The 21,451-nt window shown below is 55.0% G+C and overlaps 3 protein-coding genes and 1 long non-coding RNA gene across 7 annotated transcripts; 3 read left to right on the top strand and 1 right to left on the bottom strand.

Moving 5' to 3' along the window:
* Positions 1-275: 275 nt before the first annotated feature.
* Positions 276-12,307, top strand: Lrch4 (leucine rich repeats and calponin homology domain containing 4). Of its 3 annotated transcripts, none has more exons than XM_048433971.3 (18): positions 276-535; positions 4,731-4,875; positions 5,010-5,136; positions 5,326-5,431; positions 8,085-8,221; positions 8,329-8,441; positions 8,561-8,660; positions 8,913-9,003; positions 9,096-9,172; positions 9,278-9,339; positions 9,440-9,559; positions 9,670-9,732; positions 9,806-9,909; positions 10,029-10,112; positions 10,299-10,384; positions 10,554-10,691; positions 10,781-10,858; positions 11,985-12,307. In XM_048433971.3, the coding sequence occupies exons 1-18, from the start codon at positions 316-318 to the stop codon at positions 12,087-12,089; spliced, it is 1,956 nt and encodes a 651-aa protein (XP_048289928.1). In that variant the 5' UTR covers positions 276-315; the 3' UTR covers positions 12,090-12,307. The 3 variants fall into 3 exon arrangements, with proteins under 3 accessions (XP_048289928.1, XP_048289927.1, XP_048289929.1); XM_048433970.3 differs by having other exon boundaries at positions 11,159-12,307; XM_048433972.3 differs by lacking the exon at positions 276-535 and adding an exon at positions 1,318-1,439 and having other exon boundaries at positions 11,159-12,307.
* A 153-nt stretch (positions 12,308-12,460) lies between these two features.
* Sap25 (Sin3A associated protein 25) lies at positions 12,461-14,101 on the top strand. Of its 2 annotated transcripts, XM_048433983.3 has the most exons (6): positions 12,461-12,775; positions 12,941-13,041; positions 13,124-13,227; positions 13,311-13,443; positions 13,553-13,650; positions 13,733-14,101. In XM_048433983.3, the coding sequence occupies exons 1-6, from the start codon at positions 12,633-12,635 to the stop codon at positions 14,045-14,047; spliced, it is 894 nt and encodes a 297-aa protein (XP_048289940.3). In that variant the 5' UTR covers positions 12,461-12,632; the 3' UTR covers positions 14,048-14,101. The 2 variants fall into 2 exon arrangements, with proteins under 2 accessions (XP_048289940.3, XP_087759610.1); XM_087903484.1 differs by having other exon boundaries at positions 12,941-13,227.
* A 131-nt stretch (positions 14,102-14,232) lies between these two features.
* On the bottom strand, positions 14,233-20,171 carry LOC125400173 (uncharacterized). The gene is made up of 2 exons (XM_048433978.3): positions 16,259-20,171; positions 14,233-16,083 (listed from the first exon to the last, which is right to left on the bottom strand). The coding sequence occupies exons 1-2, from the start codon at positions 16,686-16,688 to the stop codon at positions 15,026-15,028; spliced, it is 1,488 nt and encodes a 495-aa protein (XP_048289935.3). The 5' UTR covers positions 16,689-20,171; the 3' UTR covers positions 14,233-15,025.
* A 1-nt stretch (position 20,172) lies between these two features.
* LOC146895473 (uncharacterized) lies at positions 20,173-21,417 on the top strand. Its single transcript, XR_014999526.1, has 2 exons — positions 20,173-20,308; positions 20,810-21,417. It is a non-coding gene; the product is annotated as an uncharacterized LOC146895473 (long non-coding RNA).
* Positions 21,418-21,451: the final 34 nt, after the last annotated feature.

The following is a 21,451-nucleotide window of genomic DNA, read 5'->3' as shown; positions in this document are numbered from 1 at the left end:
TGGCTCCATCTCTAGCCTCAAGGGTTGTGATTGGATATCGCCGCGCGGGGCGGGCCGGCCAGAAGCCGCGGCCGTTGGTGAGTGCTCCGCTCTTACCCCTCCCGTTCCTCAGTGGCGTCTAGAATTGAGAAGCTCCACCCCCTTGGCGCTTCCTGATTGGGCAGTTCTAACGCGTCTCTGGCTCATGATTGGTCCGCGGGGTCCCGGACCGTCGTCTCCGCCCTCCAGCGGCGACTACGGCGGCTCCGAGGTGGGGGAGGGGCGAGGAGGGCCGGCCGGTGCCGTCAGTCAGGCAGCGGGAGCCGCCGGGAGCGGATGGCGGCGGTGGTAGCGGGCCCACTCGCCGCCGGGGGTGAGGAAGCTGCAGCTTCTGTCCCCGCGCCAGGGTCTCCTGGTCTACCCGGGAGCCGCAGCGCAGAACGAGCCCTAGAGGAGGCTGTGGCCACCGGGACCCTGAACTTGTCCAACCGGCGTTTGAAGCACTTTCCCCGGGGCGCGGCCCGCAGTTACGACCTGTCAGACATCACCCAGGCTGGTGAGTTGCGCCGGTGCCCAAAGAGAGAAAGAGAGGAGGGGACCCTCACGGGACGCGACCCTCATTTGCATAGCCCCGCCTCGCGTTCGAATCAGGCCCACCCCTTCACCTGGCAGTCTTGAGTGCTTGCCCCTCGGGGTTGGCATCGAGCCTGCGACCTCCCCTCCCCGCTGTAAGAACCACTGGACAATGAGTTCGCTTCAAGCTTGCACACAACACTTTTGGCCGAGTTCTCTGTGATTTTCCCCTTTATTTACATACTGCGCACCTGTAGTGGGGCCCCGCCCCTCACCTGGTTGGCTTCTGCAATCCTAGATCTGATCGGCCCTTAAAGCAAGCCCCCCATTTATAATCTCAATAATCACTGCATTTTGCCTCCTTCAGGTCGTTTCCACCTCCATCCACACTCCTCCACCTCGATCCCAGCAGCCCCAAATTATCTCTTTCCCAAGGGTCGCCCCTAACAACCCTATGTTTTTCCTGCTTTACCGTAGTCACCACAAGTCCCAGACCCTCCCCGCCGTCCACCCCAGCCCGACTGTGTGAAAGAAGTGAATCTCCCGCACTTAACTTTCCATCCATTATCCCTGTCTCTTTTATCTTCTTCCTGCCTCTGTGAGGTCACTGTGGAGCCTGTGACCTCATAGGAACCCTAGAATTACCATTTCAGGTTCTGCTTTTCCCTTAGGGGAGGAACTTGAGGCAGTTTGCAGAAAGGAAGGAAATTGGATCTCTTAGTTAGGAGTGCTGACCTCCTGGAGACGCTCCTTCCAGTCCCCGCCCTCAGGATCCCTGTAATCATGCCCCCTCCGCCCTGCTGTGTGTATGTTTGGGATTCCTCTAATCATGTACCCTCTACCCTGTGTCTGTTGCTGGCCAGGCCCTGGGGACTGTACTATGACAGGTGAGTCAGGCTTCAGCTGCTTTAGAAGGCAGCCTATGAACTTGGGCTGGCAGCTGAGGGCGGGGATCAGAACACAGGACTGCATTCCGGGAGCCCCACCCCAGTCTGGGCTGGAGTACGAGGGCCCCTTCTCCTGCTCCTCTCATCTCTGGGGGCGAGGGATCAAAGAGCACATTGCTGCAGCAGGTGCCTGCCCACCTGCGGTCACCCCGCCTGACCGGGGTGCACACTCCCCTTTCAGCTCTGGAGAGAAAAAGTTTAAATCTGCCTGTGTTTTAATTCTTTCCCCCCTACAGCTGAATGAGTCCTGGGAATTGGGTGAGCCCCATGAGCCGTTCTTACCCTTCCCAGGTCCCCCCAACCCCCAAGCTCCAGATTGACCTCAGCAGCTGTGTGACACTGGCCGTCTGTTCCCTTTCCCCTCCCCCTCTTGCTTGTTTTTTGACAAAGACCAAATGTTTTTCTTTACTTCCTCAGGGCTCTGTCTCAGTGAGTGGACTCTTGGGGGAAAACTACCAAGTACTCCTAGCCCCTCCCAGCTCCTGCCCTCCTCCTCCAGCATTCCGGCTGAGGGTGCAGCTAGGGCTCCCCTGGGTACAGGTTCAATTGTGTGGTAAAATGGGGAATTCCCAGCCTCCTAAAAGACCACCTCTGCCTTCTTCAGTCTCTTCCGAGCCCAGGTTCTAGGCAGGTGGGTTCCATTATGTCCAGCTGTCCTCTCTCTGCTCTCTCCAAGCTGGGTACTCCTAACCTGGGGCGGTGTGTGTGTGTGTGTGTGTGTGTGTGTGTGTGTGTGTGTGTGTGTGTGTGAGAGAGAGAGAGAGAGAGAGAGAGAGAGAGAGAGAGAGAGAAGCCCAGAGTTGCTTGGTGCCCTGTAGCATTGTGCTGCTGGGTTATTCTGGACTCTCTCCTGCTTGTTGTGCCCCTGTGTGTTCCCTCTGTGGACACCCCTAACACCCAAGGGCAGTGTTCCCTTGGTCTACTAGTAGAGAGCTGGGTTGGGTTGGGGGAGGGCAACTTCTAGCAAAGGAGAAGTGTAGATCATTCTCCCACAGACCACATCCTGTGCCCCTGAGCCCTGCCTCCTCCAGCCTGGGCTCCTTCCGCCCTTGACTTCTGCCCCTCTACAGGCCCTTACCCCATCTCAGTGTGGCCTCCACTCCCATGAATACAGGCACACCCCTTGCCCTCCCTCACTTATACATTTGTGGGCACAAAGGAAACAAGCAGGTGTCAGGCATGAGTGGAGGACCTGACGCAGGCCTTCTACCCTCTCTGGAACCATTTTTCCCACACTAGCTCTGTCTGTGTTCACTAGGGCTGGGACGAGGAAGAGAACAGTTTGTAGAGCATCAGGCTAATATCCCCTGGGAAACAGAGCCTGCAAGCCACAACCCAATGGATTGTTTCTGCTCCATTTCCTGTCACAAGATGCGTTTCCTTGGGGAATATTCCCCAGCTTCCCCTCCTCTTAGCTTTTGCCCCCTTCTGAAGGAGGACCTTTAAAGAAGCTCACAACATCTCTTGCCTGGGATTTCCCTTAAAAGGCCCAGACACCTCCCAAGGCGTGCTGAACAGAACAAATAGAAACACAGGCTTCTAGGGGCCTGGTCTGCATCTCTACACTGGAAGGAACCACAGTGCCTATGGCATTGCCATGAGCCACTGTCTGAGAGAAGGGGGCCCCTCCTCCGTCCTTACCTCCACTCTTTGCTCTGCTCAAAGTAAATGCAAAAATGCTGAACCTGAGGCCTAGGTCAGAGAGGAAACAGAGGAAGACTGCTGGGGTTGGAAATAGGACAGCCAGCCTGGGGGCAAAGAAACCCCAAATGGGAGGAACCTCAAGGATTCTGAGAACCTGGTTCCCAGCCCAGCGTAGCCTACTTCCTTTCCCTCCTAGACTTCCTGAACTTAGACGTTCATAGTCCTTTGGGGTTGGAGGCTGATGGAAAACTGGCCAAGTGTTAGGACCTTACTTAATCCCTAGAGCCAGGATATATCTTGTCCTTGATTTCGTCCCTGTGTGGAAAACAGGTTGAAGCTGAGAGGAAGGACTTTCCCTATGGTTTCCCCAGAGGTTTCTGTATTATCCCCTTGACCTTTCCTGACTATCATCTTACTGTTGTTTTCAACTTCTCTTTCTTGTGCTGGGATCACATCCAGAGCCTTCTGTGTGCTTGACCCATCGAGTCACAGCCAGCCCTGACCAGGCTCTTTTTTTGGTGGAGAGAGGGAGAGTAAGTTCATACGTGTATGTGAAGGCCTGCAGAGGATGTCGGGTGTGCTGTACCCTCACTCTCTGCCTGATTGTCTTGAGACAGCATCTCTCACTGAACCTGGAGCTAGGCTGGCAGCCCACAAACCCATTTCATTTCTTCTGACCCCACCCTATCCTCAGCACTGAGGTCACAGTACATACCCGTGCCCAGCTCTTTACACGCGTGCTGGGATCTGAACTCAGGTCCTCATGCTTGTGTAGTGAGCGTGTTCCCTCATGGAGCCTTCTCTTCACCCCTCAGACTATTTTCTCACGAGCATAACCCCCTCCTGTGACCTTTCACCTCTCCTGACATCTCGGAACATCGCTGCCACACTGCTGGGAGAGCTCTGCATTTGTCTTAGTTTTGGAGTGTGGGGTGGGACAGGGTCAAGTCTAACTGTCTAGTCCTGAACTCTGGATTCTCTTCTCTCAGCACTCTGATTGCTGAAGTTACAGGCCTGAGCTGCCACGTGGAGCTTCGTTTGTAAATTTAAAGGTGGTGTTTATGGTCTGTCAGTAGCTTCCCAAGTCTGGCCTTCTCTTTGTCTTTCTGGTAATGCTTGTATGTGCTTCAGTGTGTAGAAGGCCTGTCTCCCCAGGGAGCCCACGTTTATGATCGTATGTCTATGTGTGCACACACCTGTGGAGGCTAGGGTTCAGTCTCAGCTGTTCTGGTGTCACCCACTGCTTGTTTGAGGCAGAGCCTGTTCATTGATCTGGTCACTTGAATCAGCTAGGCTTTCTGGTCAGCTGGCCAGTGAGCACCAGGAAGCCACTGAGCCGCGACTCTCCGGTGGTGGGATTGCAAGTGAACACTACCACACTCAGCTTTTTAGCTATGGGTTCTGGGGTAGGTCCTCACTCATGTGCTGCGGGCACTTTATCCACTTAGCTGTCTCCTCAGTCCTGTGGGCTTGATTCTTTCAGTCAGCAGAGGATAGGGAGCTGGGGAGCTGGTTCAGGGGACACTCAGTCTCCTTGTGCAAGGCTGACTCTTTCCTTAGCTCTTTCCTGACCCTTACTTTCCTTAGACTTGTCTCGGAACCGGTTTCCCGAGGTGCCCGAGGCAGCGTGCCAGCTGGTGTCCCTGGAAGGCCTGAGCCTCTACCACAATTGCCTGAGATGCCTGAACCCAGCCTTGGGGAATCTCACAGCCCTCACCTACCTCAACCTCAGGTAGTGGGAACTTATTCTGTAGGCCTCAGAGACCAGTGCTGTGGCCCTGAGCGGTGGTCCTGGTTCCCCAGAGCAGGCCCAATGCTGGGGTGCCCTGCCTGAGGTGTGAGGCTGCTGCCTTTCTCCTTTCACAGCCGGAACCAGCTGTCATCTTTACCACCCTACATCTGCCAGCTGCCCCTTCGAGTACTTATTGTCAGCAACAACAAGCTAGGAGCCCTGCCTCCAGACATCAGCACCTTAGGAAGCCTGCGGCAGCTTGTGAGAATAAAGGGCATGGGCCAGAAGAGGGACTGTTGTGCCAGGCTCTGGGAACTTCTGGGGGGGGGAGCTAGAGAAAGGTAGGAAGCACCCTTGGGAAAAAAGGCTTGGACTAAAGGCAAGTAGCCAGAGAGAAATAGCAGAGCAATTTCTGCTGATTCTGGGCTTATAGTGCCTTCTCTGACCTAGGACGTGAGCAGCAATGAGCTGCAGTCCCTTCCTGTGGAGCTGTGCAGCCTCCGTTCCCTGCGGGATCTCAATGTTCGGAGGAACCAGCTCAGTACCCTGCCCGATGGTAAGGAAGATGAAACCCGGAGGATGGATGAGCTTGTGTGTGCCTTCATCAGCGAGGCTGCTGTACCAGAGATCCATAGATGGGGGCTTCTGACCAGATGTCCACTAACATTCCCACATTTAGATCAGGTTGCCATGTGGTCAAGTGGTGTATTAGGGCCCTCTGTGGATACAAACCGTCTCCTCATCTCACAGAGAGTGGAGAGAGCTCCTGGGGTCTCTGGGCTCTATTTTACAAGGACACTAATCCTCTCTGGACTCTGCCCTCTCGACCTGAATTGCCACCCAGAGGCCCCACTTTCTAGTATCAATCACTTTGAAGGTTATGTTTTCAACATATGAAATGGAGGGGCACAAACACTGAGTTTGAAATAATGCTGCTACCTTGGAGAAGTCACAGGCAAGAAGAAATCTTTTAAAAATGACCTTGCTTTGTTGCTCAGTAATTTTCAGTATCTAAAGCAAACAGTAAACAGTGATATTTGCTCTTGACCATGGCAACCTTCTGAGGCTGGGAAGGCGTGGATTCCTAGTTCTGTTTTTACGTGGGAGCAGGCTAGGAAAGAAGGGTAGGAGGGAAGTCAGTCAGCTGTAGAATCCTAACGTTGGAATGGACCTTAAGGCCCACCCAACACCCACCTCATCCCAGTAAGAACTCTCAAAACACTAATCAGGTGATGCTCTTGAAACTCCTCACAAGGACTCTGGATTGGGGAGGGGGTCCTGACATGAGAGTCTAAGCAGCCCTGTTCAATGGGGGTAATTATGATGTACTGACACTTGATAGTCTCTGTTGGGAAGCAGGTATGTCTTCTTGTGCTTAGCCAGCATTATTCTGGGGTGTGTGCTTCCTGCGTTTCAGGTGAGGCCCCCCGCATAGATGTGACTGAGATCTGAGACCAGCCCTCAAAGGTTTAGTGGCTTCATAGACAGACATTCATAGGGACCTGCTAAAGCAGGAGGCTTGGGAGCCCAGAGAGTGAGAGGAGGCAGCAGGGTGGAGCCTGGAAAGTGACTGACATTCCCCAGAAGGTCAGGCATAGCTGACCTTAGAAGGTGGTCCCTGCAGAGGAACACCAGAGTCAAAGCGTGGAGGCAGTTAGAAGGACAAACAGGAAGGGTGCATATTTGGTTGTGAAGAACAAGCGTAATGGTCACCCATTTTCCCTGCCTCCTTCTCCCCCTTTCTGCCTCTGCCCTCTGCTTTCCAAGTCCATTAAGTGTCTTCATTAATTTTCTGTTACTGGAAGAAAATAACTGAAATTAAGGAATTTTGTTTTGTTGAGACTGGATTTTACTATCTAGCCTTGGCTGCCTTGAAATTCACTCTGTAAACCAGGTTGGCCTGGAGTTCACAGAGATCTGCCTGCCTCTGCCTCCCAAGTGCTGGGATTAAAGCCGTGCACCACTCCACCCAGCAGGAATTTTGTATTTATTTTGTTCTTTGAGAGATGGTCTCTTGTAGTTTAGGCTGGCCTCCAGCTCAGTATGTAGCCAAGAATGGCCTTGAACCCTGCTTCTCCTGCCTTTACCTCCTGAGTGGTGGGATTCCAGGCATGCACCACCATGCCTAGTCTCTGCAGTACTGAGGACCAGACCGATAGAACGTTATGCATTGCAGGTCAGCATTCTGCCAGCTGAGCTGTTTACCAGCACTCCTCTTTGTCTATCTTTTGAGACAGGGTCTCCCCGAAGCCCTGGCTGGCCTTTGACTTGTGTGCTCCTTGTGTTTCAGCCCCGAATGCTGGTGCTGTAAGTGTGAGCCAGCACTGGGGCTTGAGGACCAAGTCACAGGATTTGTTTAAACACCTACACACCTCTCTATGCAGGTAGACCTCTGTGCAGGTAGCACATGTCTGTGGGTGTCAAGGGCATCACAGGGCAGCACGGTTCAAAAGTGCCAGAGAGAAGGCTGCTTCCTGATGGTCCATTAATCCAGGAATCCATCCTTGGACTAGCCTGTTCCATTCATAGAGACAGACCCATGACTGACACCATTTTCAGGGATTTGGTGATTATCTAACACCTGAAATTTAGTCATAGTAATAGGGGCATAAATACATAAATAAGAACAGGGAGTTCTTCCTGGAGCCTAAAAGATCCAGGCACATTGCTTCTTGTGTACCAAAGAACAGTGAATCCCAAGACCCTGAGATGTGTGGAAGATTCATAGAAGACATGGGATTGGAAAGCAGCTTCCTGATTGATTGATTGATTGATTGATTGTGGGTTTTTGGGACAGGCTCTCATGTAGCCTAGGATGGCCTTAACTGTTATATAGCTGAGGCTGGCTTTGAACTGTGCCCTTCTGCACATTGTATCCACCCAATGTCTGCAGGCTATGTGGTATGGGAGGCTTTTGTACAGTAATCACCAATTGGTTTGTGTCTTGTGTTGCTTAGCGAAGAATGCACAGTGGATTTCAGTGGGGGCAGACAGGGGAGGAGGATGCATAGGGCTGAGCAGCAGCTGAAGTAGCCAGGGCTCTGCTCAGATCAGAGTGTGGAGAGGAGCAGGTCATTTCTGGGAAATGAGCTGAGCCAGCCAGGGTGGGGGCTGTGATGGAGTGACTGGCTGGTCATAGTCAAGGGCAAGGGAGAAAACTCAAGACTTTGGCCTGGGCTTCTTCTAACTCTCCCCTTACCCAACCCTAGAGCTGGGGGACCTTCCTCTGGTCCGCCTGGATTTCTCCTGTAACCGTGTCTCCCGCATCCCAGTCTCCTTCTGCCGCCTCAGGCACCTGCAGGTCATTCTGCTGGATAGCAACCCCCTACAGAGTCCACCTGCTCAGGTAAAGTGCAGCCTGGGTGAACTTGAGGACAGCGGTGTTGTTAGCATAGGAGGGTCCAGTAAGGCCTGGGGAGCCACCTCATTCTTATGCAGGTGCCCCTCACACAGATCTGTCTGAAGGGGAAGCTTCACATCTTCAAGTACTTAACAATGGAGGCTGGCCGGCGAGGAGCTGCCCTCGGGGACCTGGTCCCTTCCCGTCCCCCAAGTTTTAGTCCTTGGTAAGGCCCTTGGTAAGGGGAAGGAATCCTCTTCTTGGGACCAGAGACCACTCTGGATTCTAGTGGGAGGATAGGGGTGCTGCCAGCCTGGGGCTGATGAGTTCTCCCTGCTGCTCTAGCCCTGCAGAAGACTTATTTCCAGGGCGTCGATATGATGGTGGCCTGGACTCAGGCTTCCATAGCGTTGACAGCGGCAGCAAGAGGTGGTCAGGAAATGAGGTAAGGACCTCCTTTGTAAGGACATTTGGGAATGTCATCACTGGGAGGGTCTTGGTACTGGGGATCCAGTACCTAATACCTTTTAAGAGATACCTCCCAGTAAGAGGTCATGGCTGGGACTCCTCCTCCCTACTATCCCCAAAAGGCTGGTTCTCTACCTGACCCCAGTCTGAGACTCTGCAGGCCTGAACCCATATGGTCCTCAGCCCTGCAGTAGAGCCCATGTTCCACCTCTGCCTCTCTGCCTTCAAGTCCACAGATGATTTCTCAGAGCTGTCATTCCGGATCTCAGAGCTGGCCCGGGAGCCCCGGGGACCTAGACAACAGAGGGAAGATGGCTCTGGTGGGCAAGGGAGTCTTCCCAGGATGGTGAGGGGTGAGTGTGGGCCTGGAAGCCCCTTCCTGCTTGCTCACTGACGTGTCCTGGCCTTGCAGGCGATGGAGACATGGAGCAGATTGACTTTATCGACAGCCATGTTCCCGGGGAGGATGAAGAGCGAAGTGCAGCTGAGGTGAGGACCCAGTTATGTTCCTTGTCCAGGGGAAGGGCACTGAATAAGGAAGTCACTGCAAACTAGGGGACCAGCCTTCTTCAGTCTCTGCTGGTCTCTCTTCAGGAGCAGCTGCCTTCTGAATTAAGCCCCGTAGCAGGAGATGTGGAGAGGACGTGGAGCAGCAGGTATTTCAACCCCCAAGCTCACATGTCTGCTCCATACTCAACAACCCCGGGGACCTTCCCTTCACCTGACAAAGGTCTCTCTTGCCCTGTCTTCTGCCAGGCGGGAGGAGCCTGCAGGGGAGGAGAGGCGGCGTCCTGACACTTTGCAGTTGTGGCAGGAGCGGGAGCGTCGGCAGCAACAGCAACAGAGTGGGGGATGGGGATCCCCCAGGAGGGACAGGTGAGGGCCTGGGGCTGCTGCACATCAGGCAGATGCAAATGCTTCTCCTGGCTCTGTTTTTCTGAATGTGTGGCCTGACTGCAGAGCTCGTGCCTGTCTGCTTCTTCCAGTGTCCTGAAGCGGGGGATCAGAGCCACGGGTGCTTCGGCCTCGTCCACGCAGGCCACCTCCAAGTAGGTGTCCTCCCAAGATCCATCTCCCTACGCCTTCCTCATGGCCTTCTCTGAGCCCCTTCTTTTCCTTCAGTGGCCCACCGAAGTCCAGTGCTACCCAGATGGGAGTTTCAGGGGGGCAGGGAGTTCCCACATCATCCCCCATCTCCCAGGACTCCGTTTCATCATCTGGACCAGGTAGGACAGTGTTCTCGATGGTGGCTTGGGGGTGCTTGAGACATAGAGGCTTGAAGGAAGAGTGGGTCACTGAGGGGATGTCTCTCTTGCCTGTCCCTGGCTCCCCCCCACCCCCCCAGTGACAGCTCCTGTACCCAGGCCACTGGGCTCCATTCAGAGACCAAACAGCTTCCTCTTCCGTTCATCTTCTCAGAGTGGCTCAGGTGAGTCTTTGTCCTTCTGGCACTAACCTCAGGACCCCTGTCTCTTGGGACTTGTGTCTCTCAGGGTGTTGTCCCTTTTCGTGGAGAATCTACAGGCAGGAGGTGGCATTGATACAAGACTGTTGGAAGCTGGCTCCAAAGTTTATCTGTGAAGCAAAACTATCCCCATCCTCCTTTTCCTCCTAGGCCCTTCCTCTCCGGAGTCTAGTTTGAGATCTCGACCATTTCCTCAGATTGTAGACGAGAAGGAACTGATTTCCCAACTTCGCCAGGTAAGCGGAGTGAAATCTGTATAGGCAGAGGCCTGACCCAGCCTGGCACCTCCTTCCCTTTTTTTCCTCAGGACTCTTCTTTCTTGCCCTAGAACTGTCATCAAGGAGGGGAAGGGACGAAGTGAGCTCCCTGCTTGACCCCACCTGCTCCTCCTATCTCTGCCTCTAGGTCCTTGAGTCACGGCTGCAGCAACCCCTGCCTGAGGACCTGGCAGAGGCTCTAGCCAATGGGGTCATCCTCTGCCAGCTGGCCAACCAGCTGCGACCTCGCTCTGTACCGTTCATTCATGTCCCCTCACCTGCTGTGGTCAGTGGGAGCTGGGAGGAGGAAGAGGGGATGGGACAGGTGTGTGACTCTGCCTGTGCAAACCCTCTTCCATCCTCCTCCATCTCCAGCCAAAGCTCAGTGCCCTCAAGTCTCGGAAGAACGTGGAGAGTTTCTTAGAAGCCTGTCGAAAAATGGGTGTGCCTGAGGTATGGGGCCTGCTCTTTGCCCTGGGAGATGTTGGTGTCTAGGGCTCAGCTGAATACCATGCATGAGGGGCGGAGCTCCACCCACAGGGGTATCTAATTCTACAGGGAGCATGCGTCCTGGGCCCACCCCTCATAGCTCCAGCCCTGCTCTCCTCCTGCCTCCCTGTCCTGCATGTCTGCATGTTGGTACTGCTCTGGCTGTGGTCCTGGTTTGTGAGGGAAGGGTGGGAAGGTCTGTGGCTTGACGCTGCTAACATCTGTGATTTGTCCTTGTCCATCTGCCCTGCCCTCCCTTCCCAGGCTGACCTGTGCTCGCCCTCGGATCTCCTCCGGGGCACCACCCAGGGACTGCGGACCATACTGGAGGCTGTGATCCTGGTGGGGGGCAAGGCCCCTCTCCCAGTCCAGCCCTCCTCTGGTCTGGGTGGCTTCCTCTTCTTCTACGTGGCCTCCATGCTGCTACTTTATGTCGTCTACACTCGGCTCCTGGGCTCCTAGGACCGACGTTGCCCCTTCCTTCCCTGCCTTCTATTTATAAGTCCTGTTCAACCATGTTCCCACCGGTGGTGCCTTCAGCCCTACCAAAGACACTAGTGTATCCCACAAACACTGACCTCAGAAGCCCCACTCTATGCCCACAGCAGCCCTCTCCTCTACTAGTGCTGAGGGTGCCTTCCTGTCCTCCCTTAGCCCTCTGTCCCCCAGAGGGATGACAGACCCTTGGCTGTTTCCCTTCTCTCCTCCCCCTACTGGCTGCTATGGGGGAGCTAAATTATCTCTATTTTGTAGAGAGGATTCTATATTTGTAGGGGATGTGGGCCCATTATGGGCCTTGGCTCTGTGTATAAACTGTATAGACCGTCTTTTCCGTGTGTGCTTATGTGAGCTCCTGCTGCAGCCAGGCCTTGTCCTGCCTGGGCTCCATGTATGTCAGTCTGCCTGTACAGCATTTCCCTTTGGAAATGACAGACCCCTCCTGCCCCTGAGCCTTCTGTGTTGCTTCCATGTGTCATTTGCTCCCAGGCATGGGGCAGTGTCTACCAGGAGCGCCCCCACCCCCACCCCACCCCGCCAACCTTGCTTGGGGAATGCCAGAGGAAAACTTAACCTGGGCCCCTCCCCCCAGGAGTCCCTGTGCCAGCCCCATCACATCCTGGAAGAGGAGGGAGCCCCTGGAAGGGGCCTCCCTCAGATCGCTGCTGTCCTTCACGCCCTTCTGGAGCAGTCGTAGGGGTAGAGGTTGGGGCTTTTGGCCCCAGCTCCCACTGGACCTGACCTGGGAACAGATGACACCTGGGTCCTGCCAATTAACAAGGACTTGGTGACATGGCCCTGTGTGTAGCACTGGGCTTGTGTATCCCCCTGCCCTTGGACTGCTTCGAGTGCAGCCCCTGGTCTGGGTGAAGAGTGTTGTGTCAAACACAATAAAGAAATGCCCAAAGACCTGTAGGCTGGCCCTCAGGTGTGTGCCTGTCTGTGAGTGTGCGAGCTTCTTGGGGATCTGGGTCCTCTCAGTGGGTCCCAGGGTAGACGGTGATGTTGGTGATGTTTCCGACCTGGGTAGAGGGGCTGTAAGGGCGCAAGTGCCCCGTGGCTCTGCCGCCAGGGGGAGCCCTTGAGAAGCTGGCGGGAGTGCACCACGTGGCTGTAGAAACTGGCGGCGCGCAGGTGTCGTGGCGACACCTCTGAGGTAGCTAAGACTTGGGCGCCTATGTAATCAGGACCACATGCGGGCACAGTGGTGGGTATTGCCCGGAGCTCCACCAGGCACAGAATGTTGCCCTGGCTTAGGCCATGGGGCTCAGGCCAGGAGGAGGCCACAGAGGAGTCAGGCCTCTCCACGGGCAGTGACCACGGCGGGGAATGGAGCTCTGGAGAGGAAACCATGGAAGAGCCAGGAGCGCCCGTGCAGGACAGGTGAGGGCCTGGTGCGGGCCACTAGGAGGCGGCACAGGCGCTTTTCAAAACTGAGAAACCCCCCCACCACCACCACCGAGGTCGGTGCTGGAATTGGGTTGTGGCTCTGTGACTGACTCAGGTCAGCACTGGGAAGTGGAAGAGCATGTCCTTCCCTTCACACAGCCCACAGCCCCAGGCCCTCAGCCCATCTGAGACCGGAAGAAAGCTGCCGCTGGCCTCCAATCATCGGGTTACTGAGCCTACCACGACCACGGAAGCCCCAGGTAGGGACCAGGCCTTGCTGGTTTTACCCGCAAGGCCCCAGAGATTCAGAACCTGTTCTAATCTTGTCTCTATCCTTCGTAGTACCTCTTTCTTCCCAGGTGACCTCCCAGGTCACCCCCTCAAGGATGACCCCACTGCCACTTTGGGATCCCGGCCACGAGGCTAACGCGAGACCTCAGCAGGTGGTGAGTTTGGGGATCTGTGGCTCTGTTTCCAGGTAGCAGAGATGCCTTAAGAGATGAGCTCAGTCACTTCCTGTTCTCCGCAGGGGGCCAGCTGTGGGTCAGGCGTATCCTTGTCTGGTAGGACACTGTGTCATCCTTCCTGGCCTATGTATGATGTCTGGGGCAGGATCCCTACCTCAGGGCATCCAGAAGAAGAGCAAGTGTCCAAGGATACAGGTACTTTCCTTGGCTCCTCAGCTCAGCTGGGATGTTTCTGGGGCAGCAGCAACAGTGAGGGCTAGGATGGGAGGTCGAGGCCACCAAGTTAGCAGGCTCTCCTCCTCAGGGCTCCCGGTGACAAACTATGAAGATGTCTTTCTCTTGGACCCTCTGCTCGCCTGTGGGCAGCGTATTCCCCTGTACCTGTCCAAGCCCCCTCAGCAGGTAAGAGAGAGCCTCCCTCCAGGCTTCCCTTTTCTCTCCATGCAAGGAGTGGGAAGACAAACTTCCCTTCCTGTTTTCTCAGGCAATGGGCTCTCGGAAGCTGCTGCTCCCACCTGCCATCATGTCCCCCTCTGTGCACCCCTCCTCATCCCAGGCCTGCTCTTCCACCTGGCTGAGCGAGGCAGAGATGATTGCCCTCGCTGGCCTGCTGCAGATGAGCCAGGGCGAGCTGAGCTCTAACTCCTTGGCAAGCTCTCTGACCTCTACCAGCTGCCCAGACCCTGTCTCTGCCTCTGAAGACCCAGGCCCCAACGGTGGCCAGAGCTGTTCTGGAAGCACTGACCCATGTCCCACACAGACCCCAGATATCCCCCATCAAAGTGCCCTCCCTCCATGAGTGCTGGCTTCTCCCCCAGGCTGTTTTGATAATAAACCAGAGTTAGTTTGTGAACCAGGCTCTGTGCAGCAGGTGCCGCAGTGGGGTGTGGAGGCAGGCTGGGCTCCTCCATGCCGCCACACTTACTTGCCCGTCCTTCACATCACCCACTACCTGGGGCAGGGAAATCCATCGAGCCAAGACAGTCAGGGTGCAGAGCATCTTTAATGGGTGGTTGGGTCCACAGGATGTGACGGGCTGTGCTGTAGGAAGCAAGGATTCGGTTGGCTTGGTCAGGCCCAGGGAAGGGTCAGGGGAGCTTGACTGGCACCACAGGAGGATGGCTCAGGAGGCCAGGTTGCTGGGGAGCACGAACATGATCACTTTTGAGCTCTCTGACTTGGAAAAGTTGGGTGAGGATAACTTTGGGCTCGGGGGACACAGTGACATCTAGCTGACAACATGCGAGGGACAGAGCTGTCCAAATTGGGGTGGGGATCTTCATCTCTGGTTTGGCCACAGCTAGCCTGAGACTGATTCTGTAGGAATTCCTCAGATAAGATCCGGGTTTCATCTGGGAAGGCCCAAAACTTCTTAAGGCTTTAGGGTTGTTTGTTTGGTTGGTTTTTTTGGGTTGGGACAAGAGAGGTTCTAGAACTTTCTCTCTTAAAAGAGTCTAAATTCGCCAGGCAGAAGTGACACATGCCTTTGATCCCAGTACTTGGGAGGCAGAGACGGGCAGATCTCTGTGAGTTTGTGCCAGCTTAGTCAACAGAACAAGTTTCAGGACAGGCTCCAAAGCTACAGAGAAACCCTGTCTCAAAAAAAAAAAAAAAGTCTAATTTCTGAGAGTTTGTAGGTGGAAGTGACAGCAGGCAAGGGGGCAGCATAGCACCTGACAGGGAACATGGTGGCCTTGGCCCCTTGCAAGAGTCGAGCTATACACTAGTAACTTTTTCTCTTCTTTTTGTCTCTTCCCTGACCATCTCCCAGAAGGTTCTAGAACTTGATGCTGGCATAACTATGTGGACTCTCCCCAGGGGCTGCTCCAGACACTTCCAGGGGAGGGACTAGGTCCAGGTCCACGTAGTTGAGGCAGTTGTCCAGGGCCCTGGGCTTAGCACCGCTCATGCCTACGCAGTCTGGTATGTACATGTAGTCCCCAGGTAACTCTGAAAGCTGGGAAGAGCAGGTCTGAGCTTCTGTGGGTCTCCATCTGTCCCTAACGCTGCAGGGGGCACCTTGATGGCCCAGTTCAGGCTCCTTGGCCTTGAGCTCGTAGTAAAAAGGCCCTGGTGAGAATCTATTCATGGGCATGTACTCTGTGCTCTCACAATCCTGGAGCGACTTGCCAGGAGCTACCCTGGCTGGGGTGGGAGGAAGGCCTGGGGGTGCCATCAACATGTAGTCACCAACCTCTCCTCCTGCCATGTGCACGTAGTCATCCCCAACTCCCATGGTGATGTAGTCCCCGCCCAGATCTAGCCCCTTGCAGGCGGGTGTGGGCCCCATCCTTTCCAAGGTTTTGAGGTAGTCCTGCTTTGCTCTCTCACCCGGGCTTCTTGGTTGCCCTGCAGAAGCAGGGGTTTCATATGGTACCAGGGTAGGGGCTGCAGAAGCACTCTTTGGAAGATCTCCGGACGGTGGCTCATCCTTGCCACTGGCTGTACTGCTCCCCAGCCTCTTCATGGCAGCCAGGACGGTCTCATGGATGTTTTGGGCTACCACTGCATCAGGCGCCTGCATCCACAGCTCCCCGGGACCTGTGGGCGCTGAGCGCCCGAGTTCCAGGAAGAAGAACGAGTCTGCATGGCCGCAGCGGCGCACACTGAGCAAGGATAGGCGCAGGGCTGGTGGTGGTGATGCCCGGCTGTCTCGGGAGCCTTTGCTTCCTGGCTTCCGCAGGAGGCTTAGAGCCCCAGAACCCAGGCACAGGCGGTAGGTGCCGCTACTCAGGCCTCGTGTTCGCCCCAGTCCCTTGGACCGCAGTGTCACAGGCCAGACATCCTGGAATGGGGCAAAGACCCAAGACTCAGGGGCCTCTTGGGGACTGAGACCTGGAGAGAACAGATAGGCAAGTCACTGAGAGGCAGGGGTTGGGGTCACCGTGTCCCAAGAAACCAAGAAGTGTGAAAGAAAGCTCAAGATTTGAACCTTTGGTGATCTGGAGGAGACGAGTTTTGGATAAGCTAAGTCGGCAACCCCCTGCCCTCCCTGTGTCCCAGGGCTCACCCATAGCAGTGGCAGCAGCTGCAGCGGCAGAGGCGCGCACCTCCAGCAGGGCGCTGTACCATGCTTGCTGCTCTGCTTCGCTGGCCGCCGCTACGCCCAGGCTGCTGTCGCTGGTATAGACGACGATCAGGTGGCGCTGGCGGGCATCCGCACGCTTGCTGATAGTGCAGGCGCCTTCCAGGCTCACGCTGCGCCGGGGTCGAGGTGGGCGGCAGCCGCTGGCGAGGAACTTCTTCTCGCTCTCGTAGCACTCCAGGCGCGGAGGGTCGGCGCGCAGAACGAAAAAGCGGCGGCGCTGGGACTTTTGCTTCCGCAGGTGGCCACAGAGCCGCACGTCGGGTGGGCAGGGCCAGGGAAATGGTGGGCCAAGGGACACGTCGGTGGACTCGGCCCCGGGGGAGACTGTAAGACCCGTACCTGCCGGATTCATCTCCAACCAAAGGCAATCAAGTGCCCTCGGAAGGACTGATTTGGATAGGTCTGGTCCCCTGAGCCACCACCAGCTTGGGGACGAGTAGCAGAGACCTGGGAGATGGCAACCGTTCTAGCTACCCTGCATCTCCCCACGCCCTCTCCCGACTTGAAGTGAGCAAGGAGCCTATACTCAAGCGTTCCAGTGGCCAGTGACACCAGGACTTCTATATCTAAGGAAGGCTGACCCAGCTGGGTCAACCTCAGTTGGGTCAGCCTCCCTGTTAGAATCTCCACCCCTTCAAGTTAACCCTCCCACGCCCGAGTGCAGGAACTTGAGTTAGGGACTCATAGGCTAGAGTAGGAGTCCTGCACCGCTGGGACCAAACTTTCACAGGGGCGGGGAGTGGGGGGGCGTCTCCACCAATCAGCTGACTGGATATGGGGGTGGAGGAGTGCCGCCAGGGGCAGCCTGGGGCAATCCCGAAAGCCAGAAAGCCAGGGTGCTGAAGCAGCTGTGGTTAGCAGTGGTGAGACTGGTAATTAGAAGAACGGCTTCGCCGGCCATCCTGACAGCAGCCACCCCGCTCAGCCTCTATCCTTAGGTCCTCAGTGTCCCTCTCCTTCCCACCCAGAGATGATTTTTGTGCCTTTGCTCCCGAGTTATTCAGGGAATTTGGCTGCTGAACACTGTGCAGAAGTTCTAACGGCGGTTCTTCAATGAGTTTGGGGCGACCAATGTCCCGGGATAGGGAAACTAGTAGACTGGTCCACAGTCACGAGCTGTACCCTCCAGATTTCCATGCATCCAGGTAGTCACTGAGAGACACGCGAAAGAAGAGGTCGTTTCTCAGGGATACCTTCAAAGTGCCCCTCACCGCCCTGGAGTCAAACAGCTGACCTGAACCTGATGGTGGCTATGTTCACAGAAGCCGGGATTCTGTGGTAGATGCCTCATGGCCCTTTGCATCCTGAGAGGTTTGGGAGGGGTCAGAGATCAGACTGAGTGCACATGCTTGTGGAGGCCAAAGGACGACCTCAAGAGCCATCCCTTTGTTTCTGAGACAGGCTCACTGGCTTGGACCTCGACTAGAACATTAGGCTAGCCGGCCAGGAGGCCCCAGGGATCTGTCAGACTCCACTTACCCTGCACTGGGATTACAAGGGCATACTACTACACCCAGCTTTTAAAATATTTGTTATGTGTGTTATGCAGGTTGTCTGACTTTTGGAAGTTGGTTCTTGTCTTCCATCCCTTTGACGCAGGGTCCCATTGTGCTCCTGTGCTGCTGTGTACTCCAGGCATGCTGGCCTGGGAGCTTCAAGGCTGGTTAGTGGTAGCCCTGGCTGGCCTGGAGCTTTGTAGACTAGGCTAGTCTCGTACTCAGAGATGCACCTGCCTTTGCCTCCTGAGTGCTGGGATTAAAGGTGTGGACCACCACTGGCTGGCTAGTGGTCCTCTTCTATCTTGCTAAAGGAGTACTGGGATTACAAGGCATGCCGTGATCCCCACTCTTTATGTGGACTCTGAGGATCAAGCAGGCCATCAGGTTTGCACGGCAAGCATTTACCATCTGAGCTATGTCCCCAGCCCCTTGGCTATTTTGTTTTTCTGTATTAGGATCACTGGGGTTGGGAGCGACATGGTGCATTTTGTCAAAGCTTAGTTGACAAGCAGTGGTGCCTAAGCAGACATGGCGACTCTCTAATGCTATGGCAATCAAAATCTCTGTGAGGGAAGATGAAGGTCTAGAGAAATGGCTAAGCCGTGGGACCCTGTTAGGGCACTTGGGTGAGGGGCTCCCTCGGGTAAGGCACCCATATAACAATTAAACAGAAGCAGGGGAACGTGGGCCTTTTTCTCAGGCCAGTCCAAGGGTGGCCCAAACAGAGGTCCATGCCCATTTGTAACCTGGGATAGCAGGGAGCTCACTCTCCCTGATCATGAAGCTGGGCCTCATTAGGCACCTTTCAAAATGCCTCACTGACAGCAGATACCCAATACCAACCCTCATCATATGTACGGACATCTAGTACCTGAGGCCTGCCCCAGGGGCTTCCCAGCCTGTCACAGCCCCACCCAGGCAGGGCTGAAAGAAACACCCAAAGTTTTGTTGGTGGGCCCTGGAAGATGACCCTGTGTGTGGGTAAAGCATTTGTGCAAGTTTGAGATTTGAGCTGGGTCCTCAGGATGCCCCGAAAGCTGGACGTGGTCACACACAATGTAACCCTGGAGCCTGCGAGTGGGACGCGCAGTGGGGACCGCAGCTCTCTAGGCAGTTAGTGAGCAGGACTCCATGGCAAAGGAAAGAGTGTCACTCCCTCAGGACTGAAGCTATCCAGGAAGGGTCTCTCCCTATCTCCTTCCTGATCCCTGAGCCTGGTCATCTCGCAAACATCTGTCCTTGTGAAATCACAGCTGCGCTCACAGGCGGCTCTAAACGCTCTGTGTCACTCAGCCCTGGAGTGCTGGGTAAAAGATAAAGCCGGAAACAGCAGCCATCCAAGCACCTGGGGTGTAGACCAGCAAGAATAAGGGGACGGAAGCAGTGCCAGGTGACTTGGTCTGTTGGGTACCAGGGAAAGCCTGGCTTATCTCAGCTGCCATAGCAACAGCTCCGCGCTTGGTACTACTTAAACACAATATTTTATAGTCTGAAACCTCAGCAACCCAGGAAGTGGCATATTTAGGCCTTTGCTAGGTTGGGGGCACGTGACGTCTATGGAAGACTTTTGTTAGCAGGGGTAGGAATCCATTTAGTAGGGCTTGTGGATGGTCCCTGGGAAGGCTTATTCTCTGGGTGGGTGTGTGGAGAGGGGTGGGGGTAGAGCGGTAGGGATAGGGGTATGGGACCAAGCTATACAGTGATCTCCCTCAATCATCCTACCTTCTAGCTCTCACGTGGAGAAAATTCCAGAGGTTCAGCTTCTGCTTTGTTACCCACAGAGGCTGCCCATGCTGACAGACAGACCTGAGCTAGAGGGCTGTGGCTTGCATGGTATGAATAGAGCATTGGCCAGGGCCTAAACAAAAGGACCTGGCCAGAGTGTATTAGCCAAATGCATTGTTCCAGTCTCTTTGTGTGTGTGATGTGTGTGTGCACGTGCGCACGCACACATGTCTGGATTCACAGCAGTCAGGTGAGTGTACAAAGAAGGCAACATACCCTACCAGGGTGCCTCCGTTGTTTTTGCCATTGGTCTGGAGAGGTTAGATGGACTAGGGTGCTGGGCCCTTCCTTGCCAAGGACAATGGTTCAGCCCTAGCTCGTGCCCAGGGAATGCTTGAGGCTAACCCCAGGCAGATTCTCAGCCCAGTCATTCAGCCCTGCCCAGAACGCTGGCCAGGGTCCATTTTGAGACAAGACAGGATAGAGGGATGGTGGCTAGGAGGTCCTGGGATAAGGCACAGTGTGACTTTACACAGAGGGCAAACGGGGACTCGCTTTAGGGCCTTTAAAAACTCAAGTGATATGGAGCCAGAGCCAGGGAAGCCGGGTTAAAATAAGCTTGGGACTCCTGGCTTAAGGCAGAATGAGGGGAAAGGGAAGCACCCAGAGACGTGGCTCTTTTGGGAGTGTGCTTGCCCTGCAAGCAAGAAGCCTGGGCTGGATCCCTGACACTTCATAAACCTGTGTGGTAAGTGCATCAGAAATCCAGTCGTACTTGGTTACCCAGTGAGTTTGAAGCCAGCCCAGGCTATGTAGCGAGTTTCAGGCAAGCCAGGGCTACACAGCGAGATCCTGGCTCAAAACCAACAGCAGCAGCAGCAGAAAGCAGCAGGAGGGACAGCCTGGCATTGGGTGTGTGTGTGTGTGTGTGTGTACACACCAGGAACTTCAGCTCCCAAACACTAAGGATAGCCTAAGCTACACAGGCTTGGTGCTGGCAGGGTAGGGTGATACTAAAGATGACCCTCCCAAAAAAATCAGAAGGGAAACAAAATATGGAAAAATCTGGTACAAAGGCTAGGGGCCAGCTGGGTGAAGAGGCTAGGCTAGTAAGAAACAGCGAGGGACTGAATCTTGTTGCAGAGAGGGAAAGCCAAGTCTGGTTTTGCAAATAGCAGGAGCTAGAAATCTTTCCAAAAAATCTATAAAGCAAAGAAACTGATAACCTAATTCCACATCCCTTTGCCAGTCCCTGCCGAAGGCCCAGAGAAATCCTAAGAATGAACAGTTTAAAGGGCCAGGAACTCTTGGCTGAGGCCTGCAGGGAGGGGCCGGTGCAGGCCTCCCGGGATAAACAGCAAGGCTAAGGCCTAGTTCTCTTCTCAGCTGGAGGCACTATCTCCTCCCCGCCCCAACACCTGGCTACCGACACCACAGCCCCAGGTAAGGAACTGCTGGAGGTGCCGAGGACACTCTGGGGTGGGGGTGGGGTCCTGTTTACTTACAAATCCACCTCCCTGCCTGCCCCGTGGTCACTGGACTTCAACCCCAGATGGGGACCCTCACTCATCCCTGCCTCTCGCTAACAGAGGGTACACAGCTCAGCCTCTGGTTGAGGTCACATGTTTATCGGCCCAGGCGCTGCAGATCGGAAGAGCCAAGTCAAGGATCAGTCGTGTTGACTGACCTGTGTCCGCTCCAGCTGGCACAAAGCAAGACACCGAGAGCCACTTTTTTTTTTTCTTTCAAATGTAGTCTTTTCCAACATTGCCTCCAAACAAGCTTTGGTGCAGATCTTTGGGAGCAGCGGGAGGAATGTGGAGGAAGAAAAGTACAAACGCCCCAGCCAATCACAGACCTTCCACTGAAAAAGCCTAGGTCCTGGATACTC

This window comes from Myodes glareolus, chromosome 2 (assembly GCF_982192425.1).
Source record: "Myodes glareolus chromosome 2, mMyoGla1.1, whole genome shotgun sequence".
Taxonomy (NCBI): Eukaryota; Metazoa; Chordata; class Mammalia; order Rodentia; family Cricetidae; genus Myodes; species Myodes glareolus.
The sequence above is the reverse complement of the archived record's forward strand: the minus strand, read 5'-3'. Positions and strand labels throughout refer to the sequence as shown.